The sequence below is a fragment of the Pteropus vampyrus genome, unplaced genomic scaffold (genome assembly GCF_000151845.1).
Source record: "Pteropus vampyrus isolate Shadow unplaced genomic scaffold, Pvam_2.0 Scaffold64, whole genome shotgun sequence".
Taxonomy (NCBI): domain Eukaryota; kingdom Metazoa; phylum Chordata; class Mammalia; order Chiroptera; family Pteropodidae; genus Pteropus; species Pteropus vampyrus.
The window spans coordinates 417,722-438,851 of record NW_011888845.1 but is presented as its reverse complement, the minus strand read 5'-3'; the positions used below and the strand labels follow the sequence as shown (position 1 = coordinate 438,851).

Below are 21,130 nucleotides of genomic sequence, written 5' to 3'. Positions count from 1 at the left end.
ACTTCTCCCTAGAAGTAGATAGGCAATGTCCTATTAGAAGTATTGAGCTGGATGTCCTACGGACACCTGAAACTTAACATGTCCTCAAGCAAACATCTCTTTTTCCTCTGACCCTAAATCTGTACTGTCCCTTCTATTCTTGATCTGGATTAATGGTATCACAATTTACCTGTCTCCCAACTTAGAAACCTTAGTGTTATTCTCACCTCCTTTCTCTCAACCCCCACATACAGTCAGCTGCCAAATCTTACTGCTTCTAATTTTAAAACATCATTTGATTCTGTCTCTTTCAAACTATATGCTACTGGTTTAAAATAGGCCTTCAGCATATCTTCTTTGGATTATTATTGCAACAGCCCTGTCTGTAATTTGTTCCTGATAAAATTTTCTCTTACCCGTTCTCCTGCCTGCCACTACAGTATCAGAAAACAAAGCTCATCAAGTCTTTCTGCGTAAAAACTTGTGCTGTTTACATATGCCCATGGGTAAAATCCAAACTCTGTAGTTTGACTACTAAGTTCTTAATCTCTTGGCCCCAATCTACCTCTTCACTTTGTTTCCTCTCTTACCTACCTGTTCTCCATGCACATATTCCTGTTGTGTCATATTCTCACTACTTTCAGCATATAACCAGGCACTTTCAGAGTCCATACACATTTTTTTCAAGGTATTCCTTTTCCTCCTCCCCACCCCTATTCACTTGAAAACTTCCTACATCGTTAAAACCAAGTTTAAGCATCACGTATGTGGTGAAGCCTTTCCTGAATCTTCTAGGCTGGATACTGATGCCCTTTTGCTCCCAGGGCATTTTATATTTGCTGTAGACGTTACAACATGGTTTTTAATTTTTCTATTTACATGTTTGTAACTCACACTAGACTGTAAGACATGAATGCTTCTGATTATCAAAGAATTGAATAGAAGTTAATAAATATTGGTAAATGAATGCAATGTTATTTTCCTCTCCAGACGTTTTTGGTATCAGTATCTTCTTTTCTGCTCTTCCTATTACATCCCTAATAAACAACCAATTCAAACTTAGATTTTTAATAGCCTCTAGGCTTTCTAGAGCAGCACCGTTTAATAAGGAGCCACTAGCTACATGTGGCTATTGAGCACTTGAAATGCAGCTAATCCAAGTTAAAATGTGCTGTAAATGTAGAATACACACTGGATTTTGAAGACAATATGAAAACAAGAATGCCAAATATTTCACTAATAATTTTTTATATTACATGTTGAAATAATATTTTGGATATAATGGATTCAATAAAATGTACTATTGATTTCACCTGTTTATTTATAAATGTAGGTACTAGAAAATTTAAAAGTATATATGTGGTGTGCCTTATATTTCTATCAGACACTGTTGTGGTCCTTCACTCCATCATGCAGATCATTTCTTGGTGGTAAGCCTGTCTTCTGTTTTTTTCTGAAACCTTGAAGTGCTAAGCAGAATTTTCTGAGAAGAAAAATACTCAAAATGGTGTTCATTAACTGGTATAGCTGAACTAACTTTCCCAGAACATCCTTCTTTTTTTTTCGTGTTGTTACCCTAGTTGAAGAATCTACAGGTTTTCCAGTCAACTGCATCAACGCCAGATTGCTTTGTCTGGTTTCCCAAGCCTTTAATCCTGTCACTCTTAACTTATGTAGCCTTATCTTTCATTTGTTCTATGTAGTACCCCTGTCCTTCAGTCTGTTTTCCAAGCTACTTCAAGTCTTTGTGCTTTTGTGCATGCTACTCTTGTTCAGTAGCTCCCTCCCTATGCACCCTATACACATCTAAATCAAGCCAGTCTCTAGAATGTGGCTTAAAAATTCTATTTCTCACGTTTTTTTTGTTTGTTTATTGGAACCCACACTGTTATCCTTCTAGTTGTCAGAACTATGCAGTTAAAGCTCTAATTTGTTCAATTATTCATCATCTTCACTGCCACCACTGTTCTATTTAATTCCAGTTTTGAGACCCTATGCTAAAAATGGGGCTAGGTGAGCATGAGAGCCACCTTTATGCAGGGCCTAGTCTAGGAAATGGCCCTATTAAAAAAAAAGTATAAGACACTGACTTCTGCTCATTGTCTTGGCATCTGCCCCACCACAAGCAAGGGCCATATTTATTGATTACGTAAGCCCCTTATTAGAAATTGCCTAATAAGATATGTGCCAAAACATTCAAATTGCCCCATCCAAGGTTCTAATCCCATGAGCCTGAATTGGGGAACTCTAGGGTCTAATCAAGAATGTCTTCTTTCCCTAGTTTTCTTTTTCATGCATTAAAGATCACTGTTTACACAGCTTCTGGTTAAAGTGACACTGCCCAGTATTTGGCTCCTTGACCACACTTTCCCCTCCATATAGAAGGCTTTATTGCCAGGTGTTTTACACTCTAAAGCCAGACTGCTTTGGAGTTGAATCTCGACTCCTCCACTGAGTAGCTCTGTAACCTGGGCAAGTTACAAAACTCCATGTCTCACTTTCCTATGTATAATGATAACAGTATCACAGTGTTGTGATAAGGGTTAAAAGAGTTAATAGTTCATGGCACAAGATTAATAAATGTTGGCCCTCAATGCACGTCACTACAAGACTGTTTCTCTCCCCTAAAATGTGAGATATTTTCGTCTATTTTATTTAATGTGTGTCTAGCTTCTAGGATGGTGCCAGTTTCAAAACTGCAGGTGAATAAACGTCAAATGAATAAACAAACCCACCCAGTCACTTTTATTTCTGTATTTCCAATGTTGTGCCAGAAAGAAAAAAGCCAAGAAAACAAGTTAAAGTCACCTCCTTGTAAAAGGTTTTCCCTTACCAAGTTTAACCTGAGACCCTCCTCATTGACAGACACATCTCAAAAGCGGGGAAGACCACAACGTGTAGTGAGACACACCTTTCTGGAATCACCTTGGGCTAAGGGCTTTGCGCGTTAATACCGGGTTGACCGACTTCCGGGGAAGTTCGGCGCATGCGCAGCGTGCTCGGCGTCTGGGTTCCTTCCTGCCGCGCCGCCCGGAAGCCGCGGCCCCGCCCCTCTCCCCCTCCCCCCTCCCTCGCAGGCTAGGGCGCTGCGTGCGGGGCCAGCCCGGCGAGGAGGCGGGACGAGTCGGCGCTGCCACCGCCGCCGCCGCTCCTCCTCCTGTTCCAGCTGCCGCCGCCGCCACCGCGGCTTCCTGGGCTGAGTCCGCCTGCGGTCCCGACGGCGCCAGGTGCGTTTTTCCAGTCCGGCTCCTGCCCGCGTCCGCCGCCACCGCGGCTTCCTGGGCTGAGTCCGCCTGCGGTCCCGACGGCGCCAGGTGCGTTTTTCCAGTCCGGCTCCTGCCCGCGTCCGCCGCTGCCGTAGCTGTCCCGGGCTCCCCGCCCCGCTGCCGAGATGGCGACGCGCTCCTGCCGGGAGAAGGCTCAGAAGCTGAACGAGCAGCACCAGCTCATCCTGTCCAAACTGCTGAGGGAGGAGGACAACAAGTATTGCGCCGACTGCGAGGCCAAAGGTAGCGCGGACGTCGCCGCCTCTGGACGGGGCCTCCTGCGGCCGGTGACCTTCCCGTAGCCGCGGCGCCCGCGGCCCGAGCGGATGCCTCGGCTGCGCCCAGCGGCTCTGGCCCTGACGGGCGGGCGGGCGGGCGCGGGACTCGAGTCTCCCCTCATCTCCGCCAGAGGCGGCGGCGGGGTCAGGCCCGCGGGCGCGGTCATAGTCCCAGCCTGCTTTACTACCCGGTCCCGGGCTGAGCTGGTGGCCGCGTCGGGATTCTCGGATCCTCCACGGGGTTGGGGCGGGCCGGGGAGCGGGGACCGGGCGCCCCTCCGGGCGGTGCTTGGGGTTAAAAGGTTGCCCTCCCGCCTCAGCTGGCAGATACTTCGGTGGGTGGGGCCGCCCTTAGGTCTCCGCATCTGCCTCGACCCTTCGGCATAATCCCGTCCTCCCTCTCGGGGCTCGGATGCTCAGTATCCCAGGTGGAGTCCTACCTGCCCTCCCACCTGAAAGCTTTTGTACAGGGGGTTTTGCTTCTGCTTCCTGAGAAGGAGTGTTTTTGGTGCGTTGAAGTTTTACTAAAGAAACCAGTTGGGGAGAGGTCTTTATTATTAGTAGCAGTATTATTGCTTTTTAGTCTGGATATTAGCCAGAATTAAGAGGAATTTCATTATACGAGTCTCCTGGACGGTGGGCTTATGTTCCTGAAGATTTTAATAATTAGATTCTCTCTGACCAGCTAATTTGGGAGAATATGTGAACAGTGATTTGTTTGCCCCATAAACATTGAAGATACATTTTAAAGATCTAGAGATGAAAAAAAACCTAATTTTAGTTTGTTCAGATGAAAGGCTTATGCCTCAGCCTTTGAAATAGATACACTATTTTTAGCTTATTTGGGGTTTAGAGAGCTGATTTATATTTAATGTTTTATAAGTAATCTGTTGGGGAAAATGTTTCAGATTTTAAAAAACAAACCTCATGTGGTTCGGAGAATACCTTGCTTATTTGTAAATTGACGTATTTGTTTATTCGGTGAGAAATAGATAGTGCTCCAAAACAGGAGTCAGTCAGTCTTTGGGAATGTCATTTAAGATTTCTGCGTTATTTGACCTAGACTTTTCCCGAAGCTTTACTGTTCTTCCACAATACTGTATAAACGAGTCATGTTTCAGTATATGGATATTTGATTTGACAAAGCCACACAGCAGCCAGTTACTTCACTACCATAACAAGTACTGGATTACTGTAACTAGAGCATTTTATGAGCATTTTTAAATATAATAGTAACTTGACTGAGCCAACCTTATATTTATTTTGTGTAACCTTTCATGCAATGAGTTAAAAATGCCTGATTATTGTAGTATTGTTTGTTACCTGATATTGATTATGTATGTGGATTTTTGGGGGAATACTGTTCTGTATTGAGGCACAGGTTGTCACTCATCACTGCACTAGTAAAACACTGAAAAATGGGCCTTAAAAAAGCCAGAAAAAGAAACGAACTGAGGTTATATGCATTTGAGTAATAAGTAATATAGTTAGGTAGAGATGCTAGTAAACATGAAATCATTAAAAATTGAATAATAACAGTTTTAGTAGTTTAGATATAGAAATAATTTAAAAATAATTTTTATTCAAATTTCTTTCTCCCCAGTAGTACTTTATAGAATCAGATTTTCACTAATGCTTCCTAAAATAATTTACAGGTTTTTAAAAAGCCATTGTTTACCACGTTAATATTTCATTCACTTGTTTTTTGAAGTGGGGGAGGAGAATCATGTACTTCTCAAGTTAGGACAAAAGTTTTATTACTTCTGTCCTGAGGAATTGGGAACATTAGTTTTTCTCTCTATTTTTATTGTCACTGAGGTCAACAGATACAAATTGAATGAATGTCTTTTTTACTTTGGTTTTATTTGGTCTTTTGTTTGTAGATTTGTTTGTTTTTGAGAAGTGGAAAAAGTGTGAGAGAAGAAAATAGCATCAAGAGTTCAAGGGCACAGTCATTACTTAGATCATTATTTTTTTCTTGTTGCTACTAAATCTAGAATAAAGTTAATCTAAATCATTTCACTGTTTTATTTTGATCTCTCCAGGAAAAAAAAAATCAGTTAAGGACATTTATTGGTTTAATTAGACTTGATTTCATGGTTACAATTATCAAAAAATTTGACATGATGGGATGGCTGATATAATTAAGTATATTTTTTAAAGTTTTTGAGCCTTTAGTCGAACCCCGCTCTCTTAGTAGAATTTTTGGCTTGATTTTTGATCTCTTATATTTGTCAGATGATACAGTAAATGTAGGTAGTCAAATTCAGATTAAATATACTTTTAAAAGACATGCAAAGGGTCTTATTCTACAACTCCATTATTATAAATAGGTTCCATACTAGGTATGTATATTGATGTTTTTGTTACTATTAAACTTTATCAAGCTTTTCATGTATTTTGGAGCTATTCTTAATTAACTCAATTTTCTTTCTTTCAAAGAGTGCTTCTTCCCCCATTGCTCCTTGAGAATATGTTCTAGAAACTAAAGTCTAGAGCTAAAGAATACCCTATTCTGTTGACTTATAATAGTTCACAGAGGATGTCAGTCAAATCTTGACTTTTTATTACTGAGTCACCAGTGCGTGTTTCCTGAATTGACGTTATTTAGGAAGTAAGGAAGGAGAAGAGGATGGCACAGGTGCCAGTTTCCTGTTTTTGATCCCGCTCTTATCAAATCTGGTAAGCAATTGGAGAATAAGAACAGGCAGATGGAGCTGCATTTTCTCTTCCTAGCCTCATTCGTGACTCTGGTTATTAGTTGGTGGTACTTTATGGAGCAGTGAGAATATAGAGCCTCTTGCCAACATAAAGTTTAGTTTTGAGTAATTAAAGTTTCATCCGCAGTAGTACTAGCTTTGATATGGAACTTGTATAAGTCGGCATGAAAATGTATCTCTTGCCCAAACGTTTCGGAATAGTCAAAATCAAGGTTTTTGACTCCTAGAGATCATTTTGTTCCATGGGTCTGGAATTGAGAGGTTAAACTCCTTTCCCAGATCCAACACTCATTTCTTCATTCTCAGGATCTTAAAGGGATGCTGTTACGCACTGTATTGGATTATGGATCTAAAAGAATTGGTAAGACCTAAAAGAATTTGTTTAGTGGGGGCTGCATTTTTGCAAATGAATAATTCTAAAACTGTGTACTGAGTGTTATTTATAATAGTGGTTGTAAGAAGTGCTTCCACTTATTTTGGGCTGCTGGTCTCCTTGCATTCTGACTTTTTGTCCATCGGTTGTCTTCAGAGCTCCTAGAATGCTGACTTAAGGCCTATGCACATGTTGCTCCTTCTGCCTAGGAAGCTCTCTAACTTTTTTTTGGTAAACTGATTAGTTTTACCTATTTTTCAGTTTCTGTTTAAATGTCTCTTCAAGGGAAATGATTCTTCTTATCCTCCCAGATTAGGATAGGCTTCCATTTATACATGTAAGCGCACCCTGAATCTTTTATTACACTTACCACAATTGTAATGAAACATTTTTTGGATGTTTATTGGGTAATCTATACCCCCTGTTGGATTATAGCTTTAAGAGAGGAGAGAGCTTATCTGTCTTGTTTTGACTTGTACCCCAGCCCTCAACATAATGCGTGATATGTGATAGGTAAATGTAACTCAGCATATATATTTTGAATGAACGAATGTGAATGAGCGGCAGAGCCAAGGGCAGCAGGATATGTGAAGAGAGTGCACATATGGGCATGTGACTCACAGAAGGAGTCTTGTTTGAGCTAGGTTCCGAAGGTGGAGTGGGATTTCACCAGATGGAGAAGGAATTAAAAGACATAGTCTATAAAATACAGGTATAAAAGAACATAAGAGGTTTCAGTGTGGCCTTCTTTTGTTTTCTTTAAGCATGATCAGATTTGGTGTTGGCAGGTCAGAGAAAGAACTAGAATGGTAAGAGATTGCAGGCAAGTCACCTAGTTATAAAAGCTGTCCATGCAAGAGTGTAAGAGGTCTTGAACTCAATATCAGTGTATCATAAGTCAGGATATGGGGCAGGAAACAGAACCACTTTAGCTATTTTGAAGAATAGGGTGCTTAAAACATCATTGGAAAGAACAAACGTCAGAGCTACCACTGGACTTCTGGTCTTAAGGCCACGGACTGTTGCCGTTGCTACTACTACCTCCACTGCTATAGCTACTTCTCACCCATGAAACTGGTGAGCTGATGGGAGAATCAGGAATGCGGTTACTACAACCATTCAATGTCTATTAGACATTTTTGTCAGTTACCCTTTACTATAGGAAGATGTTCTTTGTCACACTTGTGCCCTCCATGTTCAAAAAATTGGCAAACCTATGTCCAACACCTTGCCTTTAAGGAAGTCTTTTAGCTTTCTAACCTCTTCAAATAGTAGAAATATTAAATGGAGGTCTTGAGACCAAATCCCAGAGTCCACTACAGGCAGTGAGGATGGAGAACATTTTTTATTAAATGTTAGATATTTAAAAGTTCTTATATAAACTTATTTTTAAGTAATTCATACTAAAAAAATAAAGTTCACCTTGAGGAACTGGTATTTATGATGATGTTGATGCTCTTAGGATAAATTCATGTAGACAAAGATCTGTAATTATAATTCATCTAAAAAGACCTGCCAATCTAAAAGTTCCCTCGCATTGCTAAACTTCATTCCAGTCAGTCTTTTGTTTTTGTGATTTTGCTACCTTGAGGTTTTCCCTAATGGTTATGTGCAGAGTCCTGGTGTCAGAGCTGGGATAGGAACCACTGATTTCTCTGTGATTCATCAGTTTAAAACTTGTTCCCTCCTTTTTTTTCCTCCCAATTCTTCTTCTTCGCCTTTTTTTTTTTTAAAGATTAAAATATTCTTTCGTTACTTAATTTCATTAATTAAGGAAACATATCTCCTTAATTCTTGCTATGTAAGAAATATATAACCCTTATTTTGATCTGTGAGAATTTGCACCTATGCTCTCTTTAAAGCAAAGTCAAATATTTGATATTCTAATTATATACTTTATAAATTCAAGTGCTTTCCCACTATTGCTACTACTTCCGCTACTAGTTTTTTCACTGGATAGAATCAACTCATTTTTCCTTCCTTTTCTTAATAGAAGATCAAAGAAACTTGAAGGCCATTTTGTTTAAGTTGTAATTATCAAGTGTTGACTGACCGTTTTACATTCTCACCATTGTAAAGGGTTGATTTAACAGACAAAATTTTTTTGGCAAATCAATATTTTTTACAAAGATTAGGTATCATGTCAGATACTGTTGTGTGTGCTAAAAAGTTTTGGATGTGGTCCACAAACTAGTTAGGGATCTCTGTAGACATGAAACAATGATCTGTTAAATTCTAATCTATGTGTAGACTATAGGTTCATTAAGTTTAGTGGTGGGAGAGCTTAGTGTGACTTGGATAAGGTAGAAGTTTAAGGTTAGAAGTTAAAAAAAACAATATTACATATGTACATATAAGTAATATAGTGTTGTTTTCTTTCCAGGTACTGTTATGAACACTTTATATGTTAATTTATTTAATTCCCAAACAACCTTTACAAGTAGGTAATAATAGTATCCACCATCTTACAAATGAGGGAATTGAGGCACACAGAGCTTAAGTGATAACTTTCCCAAGGTTATATAGATGGAAAATGATAGAGCAGGGAATTTTTTCATTAGAAAAAGAAAAATTTTGAATGGCTATTACATTTCAGAAACTTTTCTAGGAGCTAGGGGTGAAGCAGGGAACAGGTGGATAAGGGCTGTGCTCTAAAGAATGTAGTCCAGGGGTCCCCAGCTCCTGAGCCCCGGATTGGTACTGGTCTGTGGCCTGTTAGGAACTGGGCCACACAGCTGGAAGTGGGTGACAGGCAAGCCAGTGAAGCTTTATCTGTATTTGCAGCTGCTCCCCAGTGCTAGCATCACTGCCTCAGCTCCACCTCAGATCATCAGGCATTTAGAATCTCTTAGGAGCACTGGTCCCTGGTGTCAAAAAGATTGGGAACCTCTCTACTAGTCCATTGGTTTATTGGATCTACTAGGCTGTTGGAAACAGGCCTAATTTGCAAGGCCTGTTTGGCTATCATCAAGGACTTGAATTTGGGGAGCATTTCACCACCCTAAGTAATAAGAGTCACTGTGCCTAAACTTTCTGTACAAACAATGTGGTTTATCACTGAACACCTGTTTTCCTCCTGGGAGTCTGGCATTTGCATAGGTGCGAGGCAAGGGTGGCTGTGTGACCAACCCTCCAATAAAAGCCTTAGGCACTGAGTTTCTAATGAACTTCTTTGGTTTAGCAACACGTCACACTTGTCAAAACTCATTGCTGGGAGAATTGAGTGGGTCCAGTGCAACTCTGTTTGAAGAGGACACCTGGATGTTTGTGCCTTTTTTCTCCATGCACCTTTTCCCTTTGCTGATTATGCTTGGTATCCTGCTGCTATAATAAATTATAGCCATGAGTGCAACTGTATATTGAGTCTTGTGAGTCCTCTTAGCAAATTACTGAACCTGAGAGAAGTCTTGGGAACCTCCCAACATAATCGATAATACATATTTTCTATCTGGTATATTGTATAGTACTTGTGAGTCTCAGCATATCTTTTATAGCTCTAGACCTAGCAAGAGTACAGCCCAGAGGAGTGGGTATGAGCATTAGAGGAAATTCTAGCTTTATTGGGATGATAATGAAGATGGGAATCTGGACTGTTGAGTCAGGATTTGAACTGAGGATATCTATTTCCAGAGTCAGTGCTGTTAACTGCATGTTTGTTGGCATGAAAGATAGAACGTGTTGGCAGTTGAAATTTTGTGGTAGAAGAGATTTTTGTTGGGAAAAGACTATTACCTTCAAACTGACTTAATCTATTTCTCAGAGCAATTATTGCCAAATGTGTTCTAGTGTGGACAGTGTCTTTGTTTTAACTTAATCTTTTTGCATTTAATAGTGGAACCACCATAACTTCAAAATACTAATATAAACAAAATAGCATTTTTTTCCGATCACTGAACTTTATTCTACAAATTGCTTGAACTATAGACAAGTCATTTAGTAGTGTTTGTTGTCTTCCTTGTAGCTTCTTCGTTTTCGATTTCTGCAGTTGTAACCTTTGTTCAGGTACTGGTCATCTACCCTGGCTTTTTAAACCATAGAAACAGTGTGGTAGAATTGGAAGAGCACTAGCCTGGATTTAGTAAAGCCGGATCGAGTCCAAGCTTTGCCTCTGACTTGCTTGGTGACCAGTTTTCTCTATCTTCATTGAAACAGAGAAAAGCAAAGAGTGATTTCAACTCTGATGTGGTCTGTATTCATTTCAGCTGTAAAGAGTAATTTCAACTCTGATGTGGTCTGTATTCTTTTCTGAATCCCATGCTTCAGGTCACTTCTATGTCAGTATTTACTCTTGTTAATTAAAAAAAAGAAATTCTATTATTGAAGGTTTATAGTTTTATGTCTTACTGAACTTTGGATTGTGATCAGACCTCTAAACTTTTTAAAGTTTTTCACTGATGCCTTAGGTCTTGCTGAGCAAATTTACCTGGTATTATCTTTAATTATCTCAAGCCATATCATAAACTTAAAGAAATAGTCTTACAAGTTGAGGAGTCCTTTTGTTTGCAATTTCTTCATTTTTAAGCTTTCTTAGAGTAGAGCAAAATCAAAGAAATCACCACCTCTTCTAGTTAGGTCCTAAAACCAGGACCCTTTTTAGTCATCATTTTAAAGAAAAGACTTACGGGTCTATTCAATTTTCAGTCACACATACATTTACCAATGTCAGTATTTTCTACCTAAGATGTTAGATAATGTTACCTTTGAATCGCATTTAGCTATAGCACCATATAAAAATGATTTAAAAAATATTTTATTTTAAACAACTTAGATAAGATGCTATTGGAAATATGTGCTAATTTCATGTTGACATATATCTTAAGTGGTAAATGTGAGGATTTTGAGGGCCCAAAGGGGAGAGAATGATAAGCTTTTTAGTAATCCTCTATTCTCTGTGCCCCTTTGTATCCCTCCATCCTTCCATCCTCCAACAACTTTTGGTCTCCATTTCACAAGAGATCCAAGTGATCCCTTTAGGAGTCAGATGTCTGTCACCGATCTTTTGTAAAAAGTGCATTTCAAGGACCAATGGTCAGATTGAACCCAAACTTAAAAAGAAAATGAAGGGGATTTAAAAAATTCTGTGGGAAATCATAAGTAGAATAGTTTTATCTTTGAATATAAAAAAATCATGAAAATTATGGTTTAGTCTAGATGTTCATGCATTTCTACTCTTACAAATTACTTTTGGTGTGGGGTGATGGTGCATGTTGCCAAAAAACTTAGCGGAAGTATGTTTTGAAATGATCACCACTTGTATATTAATTTTTTATTGCTGCTATAACAAATTACCACAAACTTAGTGGTTTAAAACAACACAAATTTATCATCTTATAATTCTGAAGGTTAGAATCCAAAACGAGTCTTACTGAGCTAAAATGAAAGGTGTTCCTTCTGGAGTCACTAGGAGAGATTATTTCCTCATCTTTTCCAGCTTGTAGAAGTCCCCTGTGATGCTTGCCTTATGATCCTTTTCTCCACCTTCACTGTGTCATCTTCATATCTCCCTCCACTCTGCCTTGATCATTACATCTCCTTCTTTGGCTCTTTTAAGGATCGTTGTGATGAAATTGCGTTTACCTGGGTAATACAGGATAAAATTATCTCAGTGTCTTTAGCTTAATTGAACACATCTGCAAAGTCTCTTTTGCCATAGAAGGTAACATATTTACAGATTCCAAGGATTGGAACATGGATCTCTTTGAGGACCATTATTATACTTAGAAGTGGATTTGGGACAAAAATTATATATTGAACCTAGATTTTTATAAAGGATACTGCTTTAAATGTACTTAAGATGTCATAAGGTGATGAAGTGAATACAATTTAAATTAGGTATTCTCACAGAAATTTAAAAAAAAATATACACGTGCAATAGTCATTTAACAAACTCTTTGCAACATGATCATTTCTGTAGAAAATACTTACAAATTTACAAGAAAAAGACTATTAGAACCAATAATTGGGTTTATCAAGGTTGTAGGAATCAAGGTGAATATAGAAAAATCAAATTCTGTATTCTGACCAGTAATTGGAAGTTGAAATAAAAATTACAATTTACAATAACAAAAATATGAAAATTTAGAGATAAAGATAACAAAATACATGTAAGATTTGTATGCCAGAAACTATCAAAGAGTGCTGAAATTAAAGAATAGCTAAAGATATGGAGAGATCTACCATGTTCATGGATTAGAAAACTCAATCTTTATGTCAGTTCACTCTAAATTAATCTGTAGATTCAACATGATTCCAGTCAAAATCCCAAAAGACTTTTTTGTACAAATTCACAAGCTGATTCTAAAATTTATAAAGAAATATAAAAGACCCTCCCTTTCCCAATCTAAATGGTTTTGAAAAAGAAAAAGAATATTGGAGTTCTTAACATCCTGACTTCAATAGTTATTGTAAAGCCACTAAACAAGACAGTGCGGTATTGGTGTAAGGACAAACGTAGATCAGTGTGAATCTAGGCGCTGCTCAGCAAGGAGCACCTGACTGGCTGAGGACACAATGGGATGTGGAACATGGTAGTCAAGAAATAGATTCACGTGTAAGATTAGTTAATTTTTAACAGACTTACTAAGGGGTAATCCATTAGGGAAAGGACAGTCTTAATAGCAGCAACAAAAGAATGTACCTTGACCCTTATCTCATACCACGCAAAAAAATTAACTTGAAATGGGTAATAAAACTAAATTTAAGTGCTAAAACTGTAAAATTTCCAGAAGATCCTCTGGGATCTTGGGTTAAGCAGAGGTTTCTTGGATAGAACACAAAAGCACAATCCGTGAAGATAAAAGTGAGGAAATGTACTTTATCAAAATTAAAACTTTTGGGTAGATGATGGAGGCTCTGTTCATCCCTCTGGCGACCAAATCAAAGTTGTGACAGAAACAAGGAGCAGCAGCAAGGAAAAACCGCCTGGGATCTAGATGAACAAGCCATACAACGACGGAGAAATCCAAGAAAGCACTCTGTAACAGCAGAAGGTAGGATGGAGTGAGGACACGCGCGGGGCTGCCGGGTCCCGAGAGAGGCTGAATGAGACAGAGGCTGCAGCAGCGCCAGCGGCAGATGCCTCTTAAAGGGGCCGTGTCCGCTAGCAGATTTTCATGGTGACGGACCTGCTTGCTCTGAGCACCAGTGACCGTTTGGCTGCGTGCAAGGGGCACCACGGACTTACAGGAGGACATTGTTGGAGTGAGGGCCAAGGTGAGACTCGCTTGGTACAGAAGTGCTGGTGGTATCCATTGTTCCTCTGTTGAGCCCTCCTCCATCCCAGTGTGTGGACTGAGTGCCACCATAGCCGAGAGGTCATCAAACTGAATAACAGAGGTCACTCTGTATAGAGGATTCCCTGAAACTCCGCCTCTCCCAACTTGCGACCTCACCCAAGCCACATCCCATTGTGTCCTCAGCCAGTCAGGTACTCCTTGCTGAGCAGCGCCTAGACTCACACTGGAGGCAGCTGGCCTCTGTTTCTGGTGTGGCCTTTTGAGGCAACTATAAGCACAGCATCTGTGGAATGCTTGCTAAATCTTAACAGGTGGCCCTCTCTTGTTTATTTACTGAAACTCAATTGTTGTTTGGAATTTGTTTTCTAGTGGAAACAATGATTTCACTTCCCTAGATAAGACAAGGCTATCAAGTGATTGACTTATTTTGAGGGCTTTTATATTTTTTGTCCCAAATTCAATTATACTTTTGCCTGTTTTTAACTTAGTTGTTTAAATATGCTTGTAAACAACAGGAAACAAAAGTTTTTACCTAGAATAAATGCTTGTCAAGTTTTCAGAAAAATAGTTGATGGGGCTTTCCGTTTCCAGTCCAGTCTGGTTTTAAGACTGGAAGGAGCTTCAAGTCTCTCTACTCTAACCTAACAACAAGTGAAAATCTCTGCTTAGGTCCATCAGAGAAGTGAGGTCACAGAGCAAACTACTGTCCCAAAAATTAGACAGATGGGCAAATATATTTAGAGAATCACAACTCCAGTCACACCTCTGGGGTAGTAAGTTACTGGGATAGTAAGTTTACAGTGCAGAGGCCCACTGAAAGACTGAGACCTAATCATGAAGCTGTAGAATGCTTCCCCTCCTCAACACCTTACCACCACATTACCAAAGGTCTGTTTATCCAATACATCATGTGCAGCTATCAAGAAAAAATTACAAGGTATACTAAAAGGCAAAAAATAGTTGAAATTCTTAAATTTCACAATGAAAATGTTATCAAATATCTGAAGTATGGTAACTGACTACCATTCCACACTTTGTGAGATCTAAATATAATTGGAAAAATATGTAAACATTTTCTTGTTTAAATGAATGTACAAAACATGTATGTATGTATAACTTAATATCTAAGTGGCTAAAGTTGCTGTGTGTTTAGATCATATAAACTTATTTGTTTATATCAAATCTACACCAAATTGTTTTAGTTTAAAAGGTTCTGAAGTTTTCGTAGGGAAGAGGATAAGTTCCAAATAATACTGTTACTCCAGAGCTAAAGGACAGAACTTTAGACCAGTACCACTCGTCTGAGCTTTAATCTTTATGGTAGACCTTAAATATTAATATTAAAATAATTTTTAGAATTCACACAAAGTGAGGAGCATTATACCGATCAGTGACATTTTCATTTATGTATGTGTTCCCTGAAAATATTTTAAATGGAGATTGTCATTATTCTTTATATTAAACCTGTGTTTAATATCTCTTTACCAAGTCAGTGATATGAAACAAGTTCAGAGAGGGAACTCTTCTAATTTAAAAGGAACTTAAGAGACATAATCAAACACAGTGCATGGTCCTTGAAAGGATACTGTTTTTGAAAAGCTCTCAATAAAAAAAACTATTGCAAGCACAGTTATGGGGAATCGAATACTGCATATCAGATGAAATTGACAACTTATTGTTAATTTGGTAGGTGTGATAATATCGTGACTATGGGGAGAAAGTTCATATTTTTTATGGATATTTAGGGATGATGTCTTGATGTCTGAAATTGCTTTAAGATATTTCAACATAAAAAAGATGAAAATATGGCAGAATAATAGTAATTGTTAAATCTAGGCAGTGGGTATGTTGGTATTTACTATATCATTCTTTCTGTCTTTTCTGTTTTTGAAAATTTTGATAACAAAAATTAAGAGAATAAAAAAGATTTTAGTTTTTGTGCCTAAGGAACAAACTCAAACAAGCTGCCAATAAATGAGGGGAGGGATCCCTTCTGGACTTAAAATTTGTTCAGTTCATCTTGGTCTGCATTTTTTTCCCAGTTAGAATAAAAGCATTAACTGGTCTCGACTGACAGTATGTATCTGGACATTTCATATAATCTTGTACTGACAAATGACTGTTTTTTTAACATACAGTCATCTCTCGGTATCTCAGTGGGATTTGTGGATGCTAAAATTCCTTATATAAAATGGCATGGTTTTTGCATATAACTTGCAAACATCCTTCTAAATTATCACTAGATTACTTATAATATCTAATACAATGTAAATGCTGTGTAAATAGTTGTTATACGGTATTGTTTAGGGAATAATGACCCCAAAAAGAAAAAGTCTGTACATGTTAAGTACATACAGCCAATGTAAGCCTAACTGCATAGTACATATCTGCAACAACATAGCATTTTGGGAGGAAGTATTTTTGATCTGTGGGTGGTAGGTAGTTGAACTGCTGATGTAGAAACGGGTAGATACTGAGGGCTGATGGTGTATCAGCTATTCTGAACATTCTCGAGTCTGTGTAAACAGACCAAGAGAACAAAAGTTAAAAAATTCAAATAAACTTTTATTGCAGAGATTGTGATTAAGGAGTAAATTAGCTATTGACACTTCATGTTTTCATTTTAGGATGATGGTCAGAAAAAGGATTATCATGGAGCTGTTTTAGGGCAGTCTAGCTGTTAAACATTTGAAAATGTAATAATGAATGTTCTTGTCATTTTACTTCTTCATCATCCTGTTTTGTTAAAGAACACATTGAAACCATGGAAATATACCAAAACCTCTAATGCTAATCACTATCTTGGATTTGATCCAGAGGTTACTTAAAGAAGTATTCATTTCACAGTTATTTTCTGAGCACCTATTATATGTAAGGCACAGCTGCTAATTGCCATAGGAATTGAAGTTGTATATGGTATATGAATCCCAACCTCAAAGCTTTCTGTATTTAGGATTTTTCATTTTAGGGGATAGAAACATAACTAGGATTAAATTAAGTTAAATAGCATTGGGATTTTTTTAATCAGTAGAGGAGGGAGGCTTGCCCTACGTGACTCAGTTCTTGAACCTCTTTTTCTTTCTCTTTGTTTCACTCCGTTGCCAATGTCATCTACTCTCTTGCTTTTAACTACAGACTATAAGTCGACTCCCAAATATGTTTCTTTATGCCAGAAGACCTCGTCCTAGAACTTTATACTGGTTTATCCAATTGCATGTGGTTTTTCATTCAGAAGCTCCAAATTAACATCTTCACTGACTTCTTGATCTTCCTCCTTTAAGCCTACTCTTTGGGCATTCTTCTCCATCTTACTCTGCTCTTTTGATCTGGACCAAAACTTTGGAATTGTCCCCATGTTGCTCCAGTAGTCTCCTGGTTGATCTCCAAGCTTTTGTTCTTGCCTGAGTGATCTTTAAAAAGTCAAGTCAGATCAGTTAGATCGCGTCATTGCTGTACCTGAAACCCTCCATTATTTTTCTTCTGTCAGAGGAAAAGCCAAAGCCTTTACAGTGGTCCACACTGCCCTTTTTGCTCTTGAAGATACTAATCTGGCTTCTGCCTCAGTGCCTTGCTAATCCCTATTCCTGGAATGTTCTTCCAGACATGCATATGGCTGGGCCTCCTCATCTAGGTTAGGTCTGTACTCAAATATACTGCATACTTAATTTTGTTAAATATCTGTCACCCTTCTAGAATGTAACAAGTCGTTGATTTCTTCTTTTCTTCAGTGCTTAGAATACTTACTGGCACATAAGTGCTAGGTAAATATTTGTTGAATGAATAAATGACTGGGGGTGGGAAGCATGCTAAGCACAAGAATAATATATATTGCCAGTTTAAGACATTGGCTGCAAAAGATAAATAACTACCATACAAGCAATAAAAAAAAAGCCAGTTTATCTCAGTCTTAAGAATATTTCATAGGTGATTATGACTTTAGTGACTCTTTCTGGAAAGTTGGACCTTACCCAGTATTTCCCTTTTTGTAACTTTTTCTTTGTTAGCTTATGTAAAATTTTATTAGTCAGATTTATAGAAACCATTGGCTTCAAATACTGTAATCATATTCTTTTTGTATGTTTCAGTTGAGGTTGTTTTAGTAGGGCTTCAGCACAGAAAACAACACTCTAGATATATTAACAGAAATGCTTTAATACAGGAAATTGGGTGCTTATGTGAAAGCCCTGGAAGGGGTTGAAGATTAGGCTCCAGGCTGAGCCTACTGGAATGACTCCCAGAACACAGCAGAACTGACCTGCCAGGAAGCCACTAGCCCTGAGGCTGTTGCTGGAACTGTTGTGTCTCAGAAAACACCAAATTAACTATGATACAGGGATTAGAAAGCTACAGTTGCCTTAAAACGTGTAAGCTGGTGACTGGGTACTAGAGTGTGGGGTCTATCTGTCATCCATGTCAGATAGCCATTCTGTGACCTTGCTGAAAACAGCCCAAAAGGACAGGAAGATAGTCTCCATCTCACTTTTGCTTTCAAATGTTGCATGAGTGCATCTACTTGGCGGAAACTAATTCTCATTCAGAACTCTGACCACAAAGGAATCGGATAAATAAGAGCTTTTTAGCTTTCTAGCCTCTGAATACAGGAAGACGCACCATAAATAGGGTGGATCAGAGATTGTGTGAGCAAATCAATATCTGCTATGGCTTCTGTTTCAGCTAGTTGCATCAGAATACATAGAACGTCCACAGCTTGACATAGAAAGAACTAGAAAGTCCTCAGACAGCCATTTTTTTTTCTGTCTCTCTTTGGTTCCCTCTGTATCTCTGGATCTCTAAGGGATGACTCTTCTTGCTTGCTTTACTTACTGCTTTCCTTACCTTCTTCATTCGTTTGCCTGTACGTTTCAGTAGCTCCTAATTCTGTGACCTACTTGGCTTCCTATAGATCATTGTCTCTTTTTTAGGGTCATATTCTATATTCCTGGCCCAGCCTGGGCCATATGCCCATCTCTGGCCATTTTGGCTTGGAGGCAGCAGAGCTGCAGGAACAGCAAATAGGGGTTTCTTTTTCATGGCTAAGATCACACAAGTTCCGTGAGAAGGAAGTATGGCATAATTAATATATCAATGCCAGATTTAGGGGAATATTTGATTCAAAACACAGATGAAGTGGTTAGCTTTGTTCAGGAGAAAGATTGGGAAGAATATGGGTCAATTTATGAAGGAGAGTGAGAGGGGTCTGAAATGTGAGGGGATAATTAGGTGATGAAGTCATTTGCTGAGATAAATAGAGTAAGACATAGGAGATTTAAGGTGATTGCACAGAATACTTGAATAGTTAAATATTTTTAAATAACTTAAAAAAGTATTTTAAACTAATCTGTCTCTGTATTGATGGATATTTGCTAATTTTTAAGGATACAAACAGTTCTGCTATCAAAGCTTTGTGTGTACACAGTTTTTTCTTCAGAATAAAATCTCATTCCTAGTGAAAGGTATATGCTGTCAGAGTATGCCAGAATAAAGCCTGTTTGTATTGCCAGAAACATTGGGGCCCGTTTACTTTCCCACACAGTATGAAGACTGGCTGGCCCTGTGTATCCAACCTGTCACTGGGTACTCATGTTTTTGAAAATGATATCACACTGCATTCTGCATTTTCTTGATACTCTTAAAATTAACATTTTTAATATGTTTATTAGTCATTTCTTTTATGATTTGCTCCTTCCTTTTGGGGGCAAGGATTGGCTATCTTTTTCATATTTTTCACTTGACCAGTCATTGGGCCATAACAAAATTCTAGGCAACATTGATTCCTCGGAGTATGGTGGTAAGCCACACCGTTCACTCCTAGATTCTGTAAGTCCATGAACAAGTGATAGTTGAGTACTTTGGACAGATTTTCTCAGTCTCTGGTCTATATTTTTGTGTAACTGTGAAATTATGGAAAGTTTAGAAATAAAAGAGATCTGTCATGGTATCTGTTCGATGAAACAGAGCAAGAGAGGTTAAATGACTTGCTGAAAGCTTTGTCGCAGTGAGAGAAGATGGGAATGAACCCAAGTTGTGTGGACACCTGTTGCTTTTTGAGTCTACAAATGAATGTTACTCTTGACCTTTACAAAAGGTAACTCAGCTTTTAAACTTTTTCATTCTCTTTTGCTTAACCAACCTCTATGTAATGGCAGAATATTAAAAAAAAAAGTAATCAGAGTGAGGAATGATTACTTATTATCTACTTAACCAGCTTATTTAAATACAGATTTGGCAATAATGTAAACATGTTTTAAATCTTGGAATGCTGTTTATTGGTGTTTGTGTTAACAGATATCTCATGATATCTGTAAATAGTGTTGAGAACAGTTTAAAAGAGATACTTGTAAATATTCAATATCTTTGAGCTTGAGAGAAATTTTGCAAATACAAAGCACTAGAATATTTTTGAAATAGTAAAGGGAAGCTATAATATGCTTGCTCAAACTTTTGAACTTTTAAGCTGAATTTTCGAACAAAGTAAGAAATAGATTTGACAAGGCTTAAGCTTTAAGACAGTTAATGTGAAACAAGGATTATTGATTCTCAAAATTAAGCTTCATTTTCTTCTTTTATCTTATGCCATTCTGATGACCAGTGAATCCTTAAATGATTATCACATTTTAACTTCTTTGCCATAGTAAATCAACTTTTTAATAATGGCAGGGGGAATACTGTAGACTATTAGCTCTCTAAAGAGCCTTAAATATTTGAAATTATTATGTGGAGTTTATAACATATCTGCCCTCTGCTGGTGAAAATGCATTATTGCTCTTAATAGCTTCAGTAATTTCTTTGAATGAAATTATATTCTATAATATTATAGAGTGGTCATAAAATTAATTTGGGAAAAACACCTTTATTGTTTGAAAGGAATACATCCTTTTTTAGGGTAATCCTGTACAATGAATTATTCTGCCCAAAAGGATATGGGTGAGAAATACTGACTTACTACACTGTTGATTATACATTGTGTATGTTTGTATTCTTTTTTGAATTTTTTTTGTAAATTCTGAATCTGCTCTGTTCAGTGTGGTAGCCAGTAATACGTGACTGTTTAACTGAAGTTAAATATTCAGTTTCTTTGTCCCACTAACCATATATCAAGGTGTAATAGCCACATGTAGCTAGTAGCTATTGTGCTGGACAGTGCAGATTGAAGAATGTTTCCATATCACAAAAAGTTCAATTGACATTGTTGTTTTAATTTTTAAATTTTAAATAATCAGGATTATCATTTTCATGAAGTAGTCATTATTCTTAAATTTGCATTGCATTTCTTTTCCAT

At 38.0% G+C, this 21,130-nt stretch overlaps 1 protein-coding gene across 3 annotated transcripts in view; it reads left to right on the top strand.

The window, feature by feature from the left end:
- The first annotated feature begins 3,049 nt into the window (after window positions 1–3,049).
- The window catches only part of SMAP1 (small ArfGAP 1), a 125,744-nt gene continuing 107,663 nt past the window's right edge, over window positions 3,050–21,130 (top strand). For 2 of the 3 annotated variants that reach the window (XM_011361174.2, XM_011361175.2), the window contains exon 1: window positions 3,235–3,488. In XM_011361174.2, the coding sequence (XP_011359476.1) occupies window positions 3,371–3,488 (118 nt within the window). In that variant the 5' untranslated portion in view covers window positions 3,235–3,370. Of the gene's footprint in view, window positions 3,207–3,234; window positions 3,489–21,130 lie in introns of those variants that run through there. The other variant, XM_023531205.1, reaches the window with a different exon arrangement.